Raw genomic sequence first — 15,811 nt, 5'->3', positions numbered from 1 at the left:
ACTCCAGTTCGAAAGGATCTGGCACCCTCATGCAGACATATATGCAGGCAAAAGCCCAATTTATATAATAAATCTTTTTGAAGGAAATGTATTTCTGATCGCCTTTGCATTCCTGCTGTACTTGTTACCATGTATGTTGAGTAATCCAGCCTTGTCTTTCAAAGAACCTGTATCTGAGGCAGTTGACTGACAGTTGGCAATTGTTGTTATATGACATCATCTGTATGACCAGGACATTTTAAAGCTATTCATGATCTTTTTTTGTGAGGAGGGGGGTTGTCCTGGAACTCACTCTGTAGATCAGGTTGGTTTTGAACTCACAGAGATCCACCTGCCTCTGCCTTCTGAGTCCTAGAATTAAAGTTGTGCACCATCACCACCGCTGCCTTGCATGCTGTTCATTGTCTTACTAAATGGAAAGTATTCAAATTATGTATAAAGAAGAGCCAGGTGTTTTTACCATGACTGCAAGTAAGAATCGTTTTTAGTACTAGTGAAAGAAATTATTGGTTCCAAGTTATAGTGTCACATGTGAACAGGGCAGTGTTGTCTTTATCCAACCACAACACTGGATGGAGCTCTCACTGAATCGAGTACAAAGAGGATGAGGCAAAAATACATTGAAATCCCAGCAAGACAAACTGACGAGGCAACCGAGTCCCAGAGAGAGCACTGGAGGAGCCAGCGCTCAGACCCAGCGCCCTGCTCATCTATGCCCAGCCCAGAGGCACAGAGTTTCAATCTGTTTTTTGTCCATTTTAAAAATGGAATTCTCCAGTATTCTATAAATAAAAAAAAAACCTCACTGAGCCTATTTCTGTACTTTACGATGTATGTAATGTTTAATTTTCAAGAACACAAAAATGGACTGCTCAATTTTTACCTCTTTACTTGGCTATTTTATCCAATAGAGGCTAGCCTAATCATTCTCACATTATAAAGATAAGAGGTTGTAGCCATTGATTGTATAAGCTGGTATAAGTTCTTTAACGGTAGAGACTGGGTAGGGCTCATATCCAGACAAGCTAATAATTATATGTTTGTAATTAAAAATTCGCAGTAATGTCTTCATTGTTGATAGTTATGATAATACGAACTTTCTGTGAGGATTTCCCTTGATATATTCCTATGCAGGTTATCATTTTGACAGCCAAAGCTGTATTTTTTTGTTGTTGTTGTAAACATCAGTAAATAAACCTGGATCTTTGATATCAAATAAAAATTCCCATACCTAAATATACTTATTAAACTGAGAGTATTTATTACTATTGTAAGATCACTCTGTAAGAAATGAGCCTTTGGGCTAGAGAAATGGCTCAGTGGTTAAGAGCCCAGGCTGCTCTTGCAGAGGACCCAGGTTCAATTCCCAGCACCCACATGAGAGGTTGCAACTGTCTATAATTCCAATTCCAGGGGACCTGACAGACACGCATACAGGCAAAACACCAGTGCACATAAAATAGAAATAAGTTTTTTAAAAAGAAAGAAGGGAACCTTTCTAGTCGGTTAAGAACTTTCTTTGCAAACATCAGCACCTGAGTTTGATTCCTACTACCCAAGTAAAAATGCCTCACTTGGTAGCATGCTTGTAATCCCAGCACTGAGAAAGAGAAGCAGGAGGATCCGAGAGGCTCACTGGCAAGCCAGTCTAGCTTAGTTAGCAGCTCCAAGGCAGTAAGAAGTCCTGCCTCAAGCTCAGATGTGTTCCTGAATGTACTCTTAACTGCTGAGCCATCTCTCCAACACATTTTTCTTTCTTGTTTTTTTAAAGAAAACATTTTTTATTCTACGTAGTAGTATGAACCAAGAGATGAAGTGATTGGTCAAAGGTGGCATATTAGCTATCTAGGGGAAGTGACTTTAAGGTACCATGCATTATTTTCCTTCAATGTCTCATGAGTAAAAGTAACTGTAAAAGTGGCTAAAATAAGTAATCCATATTCCATGTGTTGTGGCTAGTATATGTACACCAGAAATTTACATTTTATTTGTTTAGCAAATTCTCCTTTTTTAATAGATTAGAACTGTTGTCTGTCCTCTTAAAGGTGTATCTATTCCTCCAGGTTCTGTCTTTCACACATCCTACCTCGTTCCACTCTGCAGAGACATATGAGTCCTTGTTACAGTGCCTACGGATGGAGGATGACAAGGTAGCAGAAGCTGCAATACAGATTTTTAGAAACACGGGCCACAAAATAGAAACAGACCTTCCCCAGATACGATCGTGAGTATATTTTTTAACCTGGTAAACATAAAAGCTCATGTGTATGGGATCAACAGAATCTTGATTTGTCTTTCATGGACGAAGATAGGAGCAGAAAGAAACCTTTACTTTCATGCTAACTATCTGTCTCCCTTAGTCTCTCTGTCTCCTCCCTGCCCCATCCTATCTCAGTTAGGATACATGTAAAGCAACAAACTACAGGTGTTTGTTTAGAAGGACATGACTTGAGAATTTTAGTAATCAAAAGTTATCACAGAATTAAATATTGCATTACATTTATAATTAGTGTGTCTTTCTAGTCTATATATTTGTATTTTCTTTCAAATTGGCTATAAATTCAGTAGCTGTATAACCTTTCTGTCCCAACAAAGAAAAATAGGGCAGCTAAATAGTGTTCATCATAAATAGTTGCTTGGTCTTTGATAACGGTGACTATAATATTGAGAATAAAATATATTCAAGTGTATTTTCTTTAGTTGTCCACCAGTATTAATAGTGATGAGCTTGTGAACAAAAGACCAAATGAATGGTGCTCGGGCTAGCAAGGCTATTTAGACATGGAGCTCCTATCCCGTAGTGCAGATCTCCATGGAGACGGGCTTGAGATGCTCATGAACATGTCAGGTATATACTGACTGGCAGGTTCCAGGCTTTGGTTTTTGGTTGAGAGGTATGGCTGTGGTCTTGAATATTGCTATTAGACTCTTCACTATTATAAGTAGGCCTTTGCATTTGATGACATCAACTTTTTGTCTAATTGTATTGAAAGTATAATAGATATTTGCTGTAGAGTTTTGTTGCTATACAGATTTCCTCTGATTATAAAAGTATTTATATATTTATCATGAAAGCTGAAACTAAGGCTGGGTCTGTGCCTCCATGGTAGTGTTTGCATAGTATGCATAAGCCTGTGAGTTGTCCCCAGAATTTGGAGGTGAAGTGTATATGTGAGGCTAGGAAAATAAAAAGAAGAAAGTTGTTACTAGTGTTGCAAGAATACGTGCCTACTTCATATACGTGACTATTTGTAGGTTCATATGAATGTATTTCCTTCATATACTTGTTTTGCCATATAGTCAGCATTTGTTGCTTTTTATTATGATACTTGTTTTCATATTGACCTGTGGGAAGACTTTTAGTTTAATCTTTTATGTTACTATACTGGTTAAATGAATTGATTTTTTTTTTCTTTTAAATAAATTTTTACCTTTAAAATCCAGTTTCACATTTTAATCCAGATTCACCTTTTCCTCTCTGTGTTTCCTTTGGCTGTTTCAATACATCTTTATGTTTTAGCTTTCTCATCCTTGCTAGGGCTATATTAGTAGTTCTTTTGGAATGTTAATGTTCATGAGTTGAATTAATCCATGTTAAAAACACCTCGAAGGGTAGCTACACATACATGTACTGGATGATTATTAGAACCCTTTAATTTCATTTTACCAAACTGTATGTAACTGCATCTTGTGTGCTCACTCTCATGGGTATCATTTCAGCTGTTTTAATAAAACTTGGTCTTTTACTACTTTTTTCCATGACTGCTTTGAAATAACTGAAGGGAATTATAAAAGGGAACTGGAAAATTAGGAATGTCCACTTAGAAGGTAAATGTGAATGTGCCCTGGGGCAGGTTGTAGGTTATTAATTAAGGGTAGCTAGTGTGTTATTTTTCTATATTCTTAAATTAGCTTTAAAATGAAAATTGTTTGCTTAAAATAGCCTTTGAATGATTGTATGTCTTATCAATCAAATAATTTCTAAGAAAGCCTTCTCTACCAGCACAGATCTGATTAAGTAGGGGAAATGATGAATAAGAAGAAACCTGGGGATTTGCATGCTTCAGAGAAATACAGCTGTATTATTTTTTGCAGAACCTTAATTCCCATTTTACATCAGAAAGCAAAGCGGGGAACTCCACACCAAGCCAAACAAGCTGTGCACTGTATCCATGCCATCTTCTCAAATAAGGAAGTCCAGCTTGCGCAGATTTTTGAGGTATACATAGTACATAGAGTATGATTCCATTTTTTTGTGTCAGTCTCTATAGATTTGGTAAAACTAGAGTCTAGGTTTTTAAGCCTGTTTATATGTATTATTACATTAAAATGTAACTCCTCAGAGCCCTTGTCTACTCAGCACCGTATATTCAGCTGTTAGTCTAGGTTCACATACATATTTCATATTGGAGGATGTTTTATATTTGAAAGTATTCTACTTACGTGTAGTCATGTCCAATCTAGCTTATACTCACAGAGTGTTGATAGATGGTTGAACTGCTTGGTAAGTACCTACAATCATACCTGAATACTAATCTCTTATCAGTCTGTATGTGATCTGTTGGTGGACTGCTTCTTAAAAGGCATTCCTATTGTTGAAAATTGAAAATGATATGACTCCATGAATTTTACTTTTTATTATTCAAAGTTATTTAAAATGTCTTCTCAGCATAGAAAAAAAATCCACAAACATAACAAATTAGATTCATAGAAATGGAAAATAATGCAGATTTGGTAAAGGACAGATGTCCTGATTTCTACTTCTTTTATTTGGGCTTTCTTTTTCCCCTTTATCTTTTTTCTATATATTTTTTTAATTTTATTATTGTCTTAGTTACTCTTTGATTACTGTGATGAGACATCATGACCAAAGCAACTCTCAAAAGAAATCATTTAATGGGGGCTTGCTTACATTTTTAGAGGGTGGGTCTATCACCATCATGGTGGGGAGCATGGCAGCTGGCAGACAAGCATGGCTTTAGAGAAGGAGCTGAGAGGTCACATCTCATCTGCAGGTTGCAGGCAGAGAGAGAGAAATGTGGGCTTTGGAAACGTCAAAGTCCACCCCCAGAGTAACTGACCTCTTCCAACAAGGCCACATCTCTTAACCCTTCCCAAAACAGTTCATTAACTAGGGACCAAACATTCAAACGTGAGCCTTGCGTGGCCATTCTCATTTGAACCACCACAGTTAATACTTCAGTAGCTGAAATAACCAAATTGCTTAAATTTAATTAAGTATGATCATATCAGTAAAACAGATTGAATTGGACACGGTAAATTTATGTACTGTAGAACATCTAATGCTTATAAAATCCATTTGGTGACCTTTTTTTTTTTTTTTTCATAGCCACTCAGTAGGAGTCTGAATGCTGATGTACCAGAACAACTTATAACTCCATTAGTTTCACTTGGCCACATTTCCATGTTAGCACCAGATCAGTTTGCTTCCCCAATGAAATCTGTAGTGGCAAATTTCATTGTTAAAGATCTCCTGATGAATGACAGGGTAAGTTTCTTATTTAATTATTAAATTACAGGTCATGAATTTAATGCTGTCTGTATCTTTTATCACAGAAACATTTCTTTTTCTGTGTGTGTGTGTAAAGCCTAGACACATGCTTTACATGTTAGATATGAGGTGAGTGATGTCCCTAGTAGGTTCTAACCCTTATTCACTGTGTATAAATTTTCACACTGTACCGTTAATATAACTGTTTGTCACTTTTAGTTTCTTTTTTTAAAGATTCATTTTTTGGTTTTCAAGACGGGGTTTCTTTGTGTAGCCCTGGATAACCTTGAACTCACTCTACAGACCAGGCTAGCCTTGAACTCGCAGTGATTTTGACTGCTTCTACTTCCTGAATGTTGCAATCAAAGGCATTGCACCATCACCACCTAGCCAGTTATTTCTATTTTATGTGTTTGGGTGTTTTGCCTGCCTGTGTGTCTGTGTACCACATGCAATGCCTGTGGAGGCCAGGAAAAGTCTGGGGATCCTCTATAACTGGAGATAGAGACAGCCACTGTGTGAGTGCTGGTAATAATAGCAGCTACATTGTCTGCAAGAGCACAATTGTTCTTAACCGTTGAACCATCTCTCCAGCCCCTACAGTGTATTTTTTAAAGGGATCCATCCAACAGCATTGAATTAGGGTAGGTTCAAGCACAAGGCACACTTATAAATATCTTCCTTTTTGGTGTAACATTGAGCACTCTAGACTACTTTTTCATGAAGTTAGTTAACACCAAATCATTCACAGTGATCCATCATGTTAAGAATGGTTGGTGTTTTTGTTCAGAATGGTAGGATCTCAGCTACCCTACCTGGCTTGAGAGAAGTGGATAATATGTAGTAGCAATAACTAGTAGCATGTGTCTGACTTAGCTCTTGTTTTCTCCCTATTGCTGAGTCACTTCCACTGTCCTCCGTCCATCTCCTGGGCTAGTTTTCTATTCTTTGGTTTTTCAAGACAATGGTCTCACTCTGTAGCCCTGGCTGGCCTGAAGCTGGGTATGTAGACCAGGTTGGCCTTAATTCATAGTGGTAATCCATCTGTCTCTGCCATCCAAGTGCTGGGATTAAACCTCATGTTCATCCTGACTTATTTATATTTTTCTTTTTCTTTTTTCTTTTTTTAATGAGGCATGGCTTTACTATATAAGCTTGGTTGGTATGGAGCTTACCTTGTAGATCAGCCTGGCATCAGTCTCACAGATATCTGCCTGCCTCTTGCTCTTGAGTGCTAAATTAAAGGCAAGTACCACCATGCCCGATCCTTTAAAAAGCTTTTATTACATGTTTTTATTTAGTTGAGGGGTGCATCACAGTGCATTTGTGTGCTTGTGAAGGTCAGAGGGTATCTGATGGAAATCAGCTCTCTCCTTCCACCACGTGGGTCCTGGAGATTGAACTCAGGTTGTCACCGTCTGCCAGCAGGTGTCCTTTCTCCCTGAGCTATCTCACTGGCACTCATGGTATTTTATTATCCTCCCAAATAGAAACACTCTTCTACCTGTTAAGCAGTATACTCAGATTCCGCCCAGCATGGCTCCTCAGAACCTTTACGTGCTGACTCTGTGGATTTATTCTAGATATTTTACTGCCCATACTGGCCCTTTTATAATATAGCTTGTTTTACTTTGCATTTTTCCAAGATTTATTTTGTTGTGGTATTGATCAAAATTTCATGTATTTTCTTTCCTGTTGAAACATACTCCTTTATATATTCCCCCATTTTCTTTATCTCTTAATGAACCGTTTTGAATTATTTCCACCTATTGGCAATTGTAATTAATGCTAATATGTATAATCAGAACATTTTCATATCTTTTTAATAAGTAAAAGTAAAATTTCTGAGTCACATGGTTATTCTCTATTGAACATTTTTAGATAATACCAGACTGGTTACCATAGTGTCTGCCCATTTTTACTCTTTTTCAACAACCTTGTCTGAAGGTTCCAGTTTCTCTACATTTTCATTCTTGCTGTTTTGCTTTTTGAGAGAATAAATATGAAATATTTTATTATGGGTGTGGTTGGCTTTTTTATGATACTGAATTGCTTCTGTGTGTTCACTTGGCATTTGCATGTCTTTTGGAGAGCTGTCTGCTCAGGTCCTTTAGTACTTTTGGTTGTTTTGTTATTGTGAAGGTATTAAGTTTTAGTGGTTTAGAGATAGGGTCTCATGTGGCCTGATTTGGGCTCAAACTCTCCCTGTAAAAAGGCTGTCCTTTGGCTCTGCCTCCCTCAAAAATTCTGGGATTACAGGCATTCACCACTGTACTGGCTAGGTTTGTTCATACATTCTGGGTATTAACTCCTTCTTTAATGTTTGCTAAGTACATGGTAACAAAGATTTCTTCCTGTGTTGTCTACTGAGTTCGTAGTTTAGCCTAGTTTCCTTTTCCTTAGGTGATGTTTGTCGATGATACGACAGTTGAGCCTCATTCCTCTTTTGTTGGTACCAAGTTTTCTTAGCACCAAAGGGTATTTTAATGGGGTTTTTCCTCTTCTGTTCCGTTGCTGTGTATCTATTCATGCACCATGATCTTGATTGCTCTAAGTTTGTGGTATGTTTTGAAGTTGGAAAGTGACTATTACCATTTTTTTCTCCATTTCTAAGTTCTTTTACTTATATATTTTCACATGGATATTATCTGTAGTCAACAGGTGAGAAGAATGGAAAATTATGGTCTCCAGATGAGGAAGTTTCTCCTGAAGTACTAGCAAAGGTAAGTTTGGAGAGATCATCATGATCTTTATGTTGAAAAAAGGAATGCTTGTGGGTATCCTGGGCTTTCTGTAGTGAGCTGCTTTATTTATTACCTAGTTAATAAGTGTAGGGTGAGGGTATGTGTGTGTGAACATGCACACAAATGCATGTGTCCCCCTGAAGCTACAGTTACAAATGGTTGTAAGTCACCTTATTGGTGCTGGGAACGAACTTAGGTCTTCTGGAAGAACAAGTAGTACTTAGAACTGCTCAGCCCTCTCTTCACTCCCAAGGTGCTTTATTTGAAAATTTATTGTAAAATAATACCTCTCTAAAGAATTGTAGTTGCCATTGTTGTTTGTGAATTTTTTTTTTTTTAATTTTTTTATTTTACGATGTATGTTTGTGCTGGGAAATTTAACCCCACATGCTGGGTTAGTGTTCTAACACTGAGTACACCCCTGTCCTATGCTGGGTCCATGTTCCAACACTTAAGTACACCCCTGTCCTATGCTGGGTCAGTGTTCTAACACTGAGTACACCCCTATCCTATGCTGGGTCAGTGTTCTATCACTGAGTACACCCCTATACTTTTCGTTATATGTGAGCCTATATTATTTTGTAATTGTGTACTTTTGTCAGATGGCCAGTAAAATACATAAAATAATACTTGCATCTTTAACTAACTTTGTGTATGTTGATAACAGTCTTTCAGTAATTAAGATCACAAATAATTATGTAAACTCTGTTTTAGTCGGGATGTTTTAAGATGAAACAAACTTGATTTATTCAACAATTTTTCTGATACTTCAATATTACAAAAGCCGCTAAATAATTAAATAATTGTTTTTATCAGTATTTTTGTTTTTGAAAATCTTTAATTGATATTTACTTTTTTATAGAGTTACATTATAATGCATATTGATTAGATCAGGGTACTTGGCACATATCATTTCTTTGTATTGAAAATGTCCATAGTCCTCTCTGCTAGCTACTTTGAAGTGTCCAATTAATCATTGTTAACCATAATTCTCCAATTATGATCATATTTAAAGTTACTACTTAGACTGGGGGCACACGCCTTTAATCCCAGACCTCAGGAGGCACAGGCAGGTGGATCTCTGTGAGTTCTAGGGCAACCAGGGCTTTCTAGGAAGACACTCAAATAAAATTCTTTTGTTTTGTTTTTTGAGACAAGATTTCTCTGTGCCCCTGGCTGTCCTGGAACTCACTCTGTAGACCAGGCTGGCCTCAGACTCCTGAGTGCTGGAATTAAAGGTGTGCACCAGAAATCACTACTTCTCCACAAGTGCATTGCTCTCCCAGTTAGCTCTTCTTCCCTCCCTCTTCCACCCGCGCGGCGCGGGCCCCCCCCCCCCTCCTGCCCTCTAGTCACCACGTGCAGTCGTGTGCCAGTTGCCTTCTCGGTTGGAAATAAGAACATGGTCAGCTGAGGGAGAAGTTCATCTGGAGACTGAACAGAGAGTGATAGTAATTCTGAGTGTTACTCTTTATCCCATTGCCTTGAGTAATACAATACCTGCTGATAAGGAGAAGTAGTGTCATTAATCTAGTTGGTTAAAAATAATCTTCCCTTTATTTAGAATTTGAAGTTGCTTTCTTTCTTTAGCATGTTAATATTTTATAGGTACAGGCAATTAAGCTTCTGGTAAGGTGGCTGTTGGGTATGAAAAATAACCAGTCTAAATCTGCCAACTCAACTCTTCGGTTATTATCAGCGATGTTGGTTAGTGAGGGTGACCTGACAGAGCAGAAGAGAATCAGGTAAGCTTTCTTCTTCCTGGTTTCCTTGTCCCTGAGGTTGGGTAAGGGATACCGAGTGTTGTTGTTGCACTGTAAGCTTAGGAATTCTCTCTTGGATACATTTAAGAACGTTAGTGTCTTTTTGTCATTTCCAAAAACTGTGAACATCTGCTAAAAAACTTGTAGTGTAATCAGTTCAGAGTTAGTAAACATTCACTTTTGGTGACTAATCAAACAGTTATTTGTTGAATTTCTGCTCTTTTTAACGCTATGAAAAGTGTAGCAAAGAAAGATTACCCTGTAATTATTAGTGGGGTTGAATAAGTGGAATGATTGGAGGATAATTAATTGACTTTTAATGGTGGCTCAAAAAAAAAGAGAATAGACGCCTTCTGGTGATTCGAGAAAAGTCTATAGATGCAAAAAGAAAAAACGGGTTAATTTATTTCCACTTTTCAGTATAATGAAATTTCTATTTCCTTTTGTTCCTTATTTGAAGACCTTGTCAAGTCCCTTATTTCTTTGAAATACTTGATTAAGCACTGATAGATACTAGGTACTGGTTAGATACTGTGGTTTTTTAAAGATAACATTAATTATTTTCTCAAAATATATAATCTGCTTGTAGAGGTGTAATATATAGACAGTTCATTATGCTTAATGCTTTTATAAATTAAAGAGATATGCAAAAACAAAACAAAACCCAACATTTTTATGGTTGAATAAGCCAAAATTTAAGAATTTTTGGCTTAGTGGGAATTAAGAAAATGGATTCTGTTCTTTTTCTCCTCTGAGTTGGTACCATCCTTGTAGAACCGTGAAACATTTTATATCTTTCCTTTTAAATGTGTTCTTAATACTAACACATTAACTTAATTAAAGCATTCATGAAACATGATAATCATGTAAAATATACGTGTAGTCATGTTCTTACCTCAATATCTATCTTTTCCTTTGAAATATCTCATTCTTTATAATTGACTGCTATTGATAAAATGTGTAGAAAATAATGTAGAGTCTTAATTATGTGTATAAATGTATGTGACATAGTAAATGGATTTGAAACGATTGGCTTCTGTTTCTTTGATTTGTTTAAACCACGTTTCCACAATGCATGTGTTCTTGACATCAGGGATACAGATTGGGATGACACTGGTGTTTCTTAGATTGAAGGCAGAGCAAGGGTAAAACCACAGCTGACTGAGCCTTTTCTCTAGCTCGAGTCCATAGACACAAAGTCACTTCCTTTATTTGCACGTTAAGTTACCTACTATCAATCTCACACTCAAAGAGCGACTGGAGAATTGTATGTGTATTAATGTTTATAGGAAATGTTTATTTCTTTTTGTTTATTTATAGTAAATCTGATATGTCTCGCTTGCGATTAGCTGCTGGTAGTGCCATAATGAAGCTTGCTCAGGAACCTTGTTACCATGAAATTATTACCCCAGAACAGTTTCAGCTCTGTGCACTTGTTATTAATGTAAGTGGAAAACTTGTTTCAAATCGTTGTCTTCAAAGTTGAAAACATTTACTTTGCTTTGAGTACAGACCCATTTAATATATGGATATACAGACAGATTATTTCCATTGCTCCAATATAATCATCATTTTAAGTTTTTGTTTTGTTTTGTTTTGTTTTTTTGAGACAATGGTACTCTGTGTATCCCTGTCTGTCCTGGAACTCACTCTGTAGACCAGGCTGGCCTCATACTCACAGAGATCCACCTGCCTCTGCCTCCTTAGTGCTGGGATTCAAGGCGTGCACCGCCACCCAACCATTTTAATTTTTTAATAATCGCAGATGTTTTTCAAGTACATGCGTATGTGTAAGCAAATGTTTACCCATCTTATGTGTCTTTGTTTTTGTGCTAATACAGGATGAGTGCTATCAAGTAAGGCAGATATTTGCCCAGAAGCTTCATAAAGCACTTGTGAAGTTGCTGCTCCCATTGGAGTATATGGCGATCTTTGCGTTATGTGCCAAAGATCCTGTGAAGGAAAGAAGAGCACATGCACGCCAGTGTTTACTAAAGAACATCAGCATACGCAGGGAGTACATTAAACAGAACCCTATGGCTACGGGTATGTACTTGATAGTTGTCCTAGTTAGGGTTCCTATTGCTGTGAAGAGACACTATGACCACAGCAACTCTTAGAAAGAAAAACAGTTCATTGCGGGGCTTAACTTTCAGAGCTTTACCTTATCTAGCCCATATGTCCTTGTTAAGAATAAGGGTAGTCAGGGACAGCAAGAGCAAAATGCATACAGACATTAACAACTAAGGCCCCACAGCTCCCTGGGGCAAGTGCTAGCAATCTCTGCCCTTGGGAAGACTAGACGGAAGGGTCAAAAGTTCAAGGGGCCTTAGTTTTCCAAACTCCTACCCTGTGGCTGTGGCTGGCAGCCGTCAAATAAAAACCGGCATTACTTGGGCAAATTTCATTTTCTTGGCCTCTAGGATCTACCCAACTCAAGAAGTGTATTTTAACCCTGCAATTGTTAATGTTTGTATGCATTTTGCTCTTGCTGTCCCTGACTACCCTTATTCCCAACAAGGGCACACCTCCTGGTAGTATCACTCTGTATAAGTTTATGGTGGCCAAATCCATTCAGACTGCTACAATAATTGACAGTGTACATGAAAGGGACACTTGCATTTCCACTGTAGTTTATACTAAAAGGGTTAACTTACAGAGTGTTGTAGTATGTATAGAAACTGAAAGCTTGTATTGGAGTGATACTTACCTTTCCATGATTTTGGGTAGCTGGGCCATGGTGGCACATACCTTTAATCCTAACACTGGGGAGGCAGAGGCAGGTCAATCTCTGTGACTTTGAGGCCAGCCTGGTCTATAAAGCCAGTTCCAGGACAGCCATAGCTGTTACATAGAGAAGCCCTGTCTGAAAGGAAAAAGGATTTCTGGGTCACTATTTTCTCATGGCAATCAGCAGTGTGCTTTAATTACACACATTGCTCGGAGGTTAAAGTATATGCTATTTTCCCTGACTGTTCCAGTCATCTGCTGTGTAATTTGTTTATCCTTTAGTTTTGATTTCTTTTAGGATCAAAGTAAAAATATTGCAGTGTCATCAGGTCACACACATTCCCTTCCGTTTGTAAATACCTGAGAGAAAATAGAAGCAAATGGTTACAACTCAAACTATGAAGGAATTTATAAACGCTATTCTTGTTAACCATGCTTTTTTCATTTTAGAGAAATTATTATCACTGCTGCCTGAGTATGTGGTTCCATACATGATTCACTTGCTAGCCCATGATCCTGATTTTACAAGATCACAAGATGTTGATCAACTTCGTGATATAAAAGAGTAAGTTGTCTGTTTCAGGAATTCTGCAAATTATGTTCACTCTTAATCTTTTTTATTATTATTCCATTGGAAATTTTATCATTCTGAATTTTTCTTTTTTTTTTATAATTTGTTTTCATTTTCTGTGCATTAGTGTTTTGTCTGAATGCATGTCTGTCTGGGGGTGCCGGGTCCCCTGGAACTGGGTTACAGACAAGTGTGAGCTGCCATGTAGGTTCTGGGAATTGAACCTCGATCCTCTGGAGGAGCAGCCCTTAATTTTTCTTCATTTACTATTATAACTTTACAGAAAAACAGTTTTTTAGAAGTGTTTCCATATAGCCATCCCTTTTGTTTATTAGAGCCTCAGCCCCACATAAACCAAGCATGGTAGCATGTACTTATAATCCCTCCACTTGATCGGAAGTTCAAGGTAATCCTCAGTTAAATAGCCAGTTCAGGTCAGCCTGGGATAGTTAAAACCCTATCTCAAAAATCCAAAGGGCTTTAAAAAGAAAAAAAATGTAATTTTTACATCGCCCTAAAAAAATTTCCAAAAGGAGGCCAAAAATTTGAAAGAGAGCAAGGAGTGATGAGTACATGGGAGGAGTTGAAGGGAGAGAAGTGATATAATCACATGATAATCTCAGGAAGATGTTACTTATTCAAATAGTGTTTGATCTGTAAGATAAAAATAAAAGCTCAAATTTTAAAAAACGGAAATCTCAAGAAGTATATACTTATGTGTGAAATGTTCTGGGGCAAGTCTGCACATTTTTCAAACACCTGATTGAAGTATTTATAAACTACAGTTTTATATGTGACACGGTGAGTGAATTAAAGGAGTCAGAGAACTACATAAAGACCTATGAAACTTTGAAGCAATATATACTTCATCCATTGCTGTGTGTGTGTGTGTGTGTATGTGTGTGGTCTTTCGCTTAGATATTTTCCAGAAAAGACGTGAAAATGAAAAGGTGATGGAGGTACTTGTCCACAGTATAAGCTTTCTTAGGAGGTACGTAGATGGCCAGGCAGTTGTGGAAGGGTTACATTTATTAGTGATGCTGGTGCAGTGGTGTGCAACTGCAGCCCCATCATTCAGATGCTCAGCTCAGGAGAAACGGTGTTGGACACACACATCTATTTTGATACAGAACAAGTTCTGTGTATGGAGTCATTGGGACTAGAATTGAAATCAGTGATCTTGTGGCCTTTTATTTCCTTCCCTGGGAGGTAAGGTGCCGAAGTGGTGATAGGAACAGAGGAAAGATGTGAAACAAATGCTTGTCAAGAACAGGATGGAATTCAGTTTGATAACTGGTTAGCTCATGTACAACGATAAATTATGTTTTGTCTTTTTTTCAGACAAGGTCTCATATAGCCCACTCTGTCCACAGACTTAGTGTGGAGTCAGAGATGAACTTGAAAACCTGACCTTGCAGCATCAAGGATGTACCACCATATCTAGCAAATGGTTGAAGTCTTAGATATTTTAATTAGAGAAGCTGCTTTCTCTCCCTAGCAGTTAAACATTCCGAATATTGCTGCCAAGAACCCAAACATTTGAGTTATTTCAGATTCTGAGGGGTTTTGTGGAGGTGGGGCATATAACACCAGTACATGTGTACACATGGAGGCCAAAGGTCCGTCTTGAGTGTGGTTCTTCTGTAACCACTCCCCTGGGTTTTGAGACAGGGTCTCTTACTGGGATATGCACATCTAACTATTGAGGCTAAGCAGGCTGATGAGGAGCCCCGAGGGTCTCCTGTTTCTGCCTCCTCATTGCTGGGGTTGCAAGCCAGCACCACAATGTTGTGCTTTTTCCATGAGGGCAGGCATCAACTAGGGTTCTCATTTGAGTGACAAGGACTTTCCTGACTTAGTTAGTTCCCCAGTCCCTAGGTTGTGAGTTTCCAAGGCAAATGTATTCAGAAGAGAATTGGTAAATACATTGTGACTCTTCCAAAGAGTGGCTCATGGAATATGAACTAAAGATTTAATAAATACTGTCATGATGGACAATTGAAGAGCAAGGGGAATAGAATGGGTTGGAAGTCCGTATGAGGGCAAAGAATATGGCCCCACCTCCCAAACCGCACGCTCTAGAGATGGAACCTAGGACTTTATGTGTACTGGGTGGCCACTCTACGGCCGAAACATTTCTCTATCCCAGAGCATGGCTTTAATAGTATACATTCAAGAAAGCCAGTGGAACAGAAAGCAGGTATCCAGAAAGTGAGATATTTGAAGTTATGTTGTCTCTGGTATACCACTTCTAAGAATTTTCAAGTTCTGGGAATGTCTAAGATACCAAGATATGGCAGGATATATGGATAGTTTACAAATCTCTGGTCCAGAAAGGAATGAGTGCTGAAATCACAGGGAGGTTGATAAAAGATGGTAACAAGAAGAGAGTATATGTATGTAGTCATGAAAGTGGCAACAGCTTCCTTGGTATAATTTTACATAAACAGATTCAATCATTGGAATTAGCACTGGAGGTAAAAGAGGATGA

General features: G+C 37.9%; 1 protein-coding gene across 2 annotated transcripts in view; it reads left to right on the top strand.

Annotated features, from left to right (window-relative positions):
* Positions 1 to 15,811, top strand: part of Pds5a (PDS5 cohesin associated factor A) — a 122,200-nt gene that overhangs the window by 82,070 nt on the left and 24,319 nt on the right. For both annotated transcript variants that reach the window (XM_076546345.1, XM_076546346.1), the window contains exons 19-26: positions 2,064 to 2,224; positions 4,096 to 4,219; positions 5,351 to 5,509; positions 8,167 to 8,235; positions 9,865 to 10,001; positions 11,340 to 11,463; positions 11,861 to 12,065; positions 13,200 to 13,314. In XM_076546345.1, the coding sequence (XP_076402460.1) occupies positions 2,064 to 2,224; positions 4,096 to 4,219; positions 5,351 to 5,509; positions 8,167 to 8,235; positions 9,865 to 10,001; positions 11,340 to 11,463; positions 11,861 to 12,065; positions 13,200 to 13,314 (1,094 nt within the window). The remainder of the gene's footprint in view (positions 1 to 2,063; positions 2,225 to 4,095; positions 4,220 to 5,350; positions 5,510 to 8,166; positions 8,236 to 9,864; positions 10,002 to 11,339; positions 11,464 to 11,860; positions 12,066 to 13,199; positions 13,315 to 15,811) is intronic.

The sequence above is a fragment of the Peromyscus maniculatus genome, chromosome 10, assembly GCF_049852395.1.
Source record: "Peromyscus maniculatus bairdii isolate BWxNUB_F1_BW_parent chromosome 10, HU_Pman_BW_mat_3.1, whole genome shotgun sequence".
Taxonomy (NCBI): Eukaryota; Metazoa; Chordata; class Mammalia; order Rodentia; family Cricetidae; genus Peromyscus; species Peromyscus maniculatus.
Note: the sequence above shows the minus strand (reverse complement) of the source record. Positions and strands in the feature narration are given on the sequence as shown.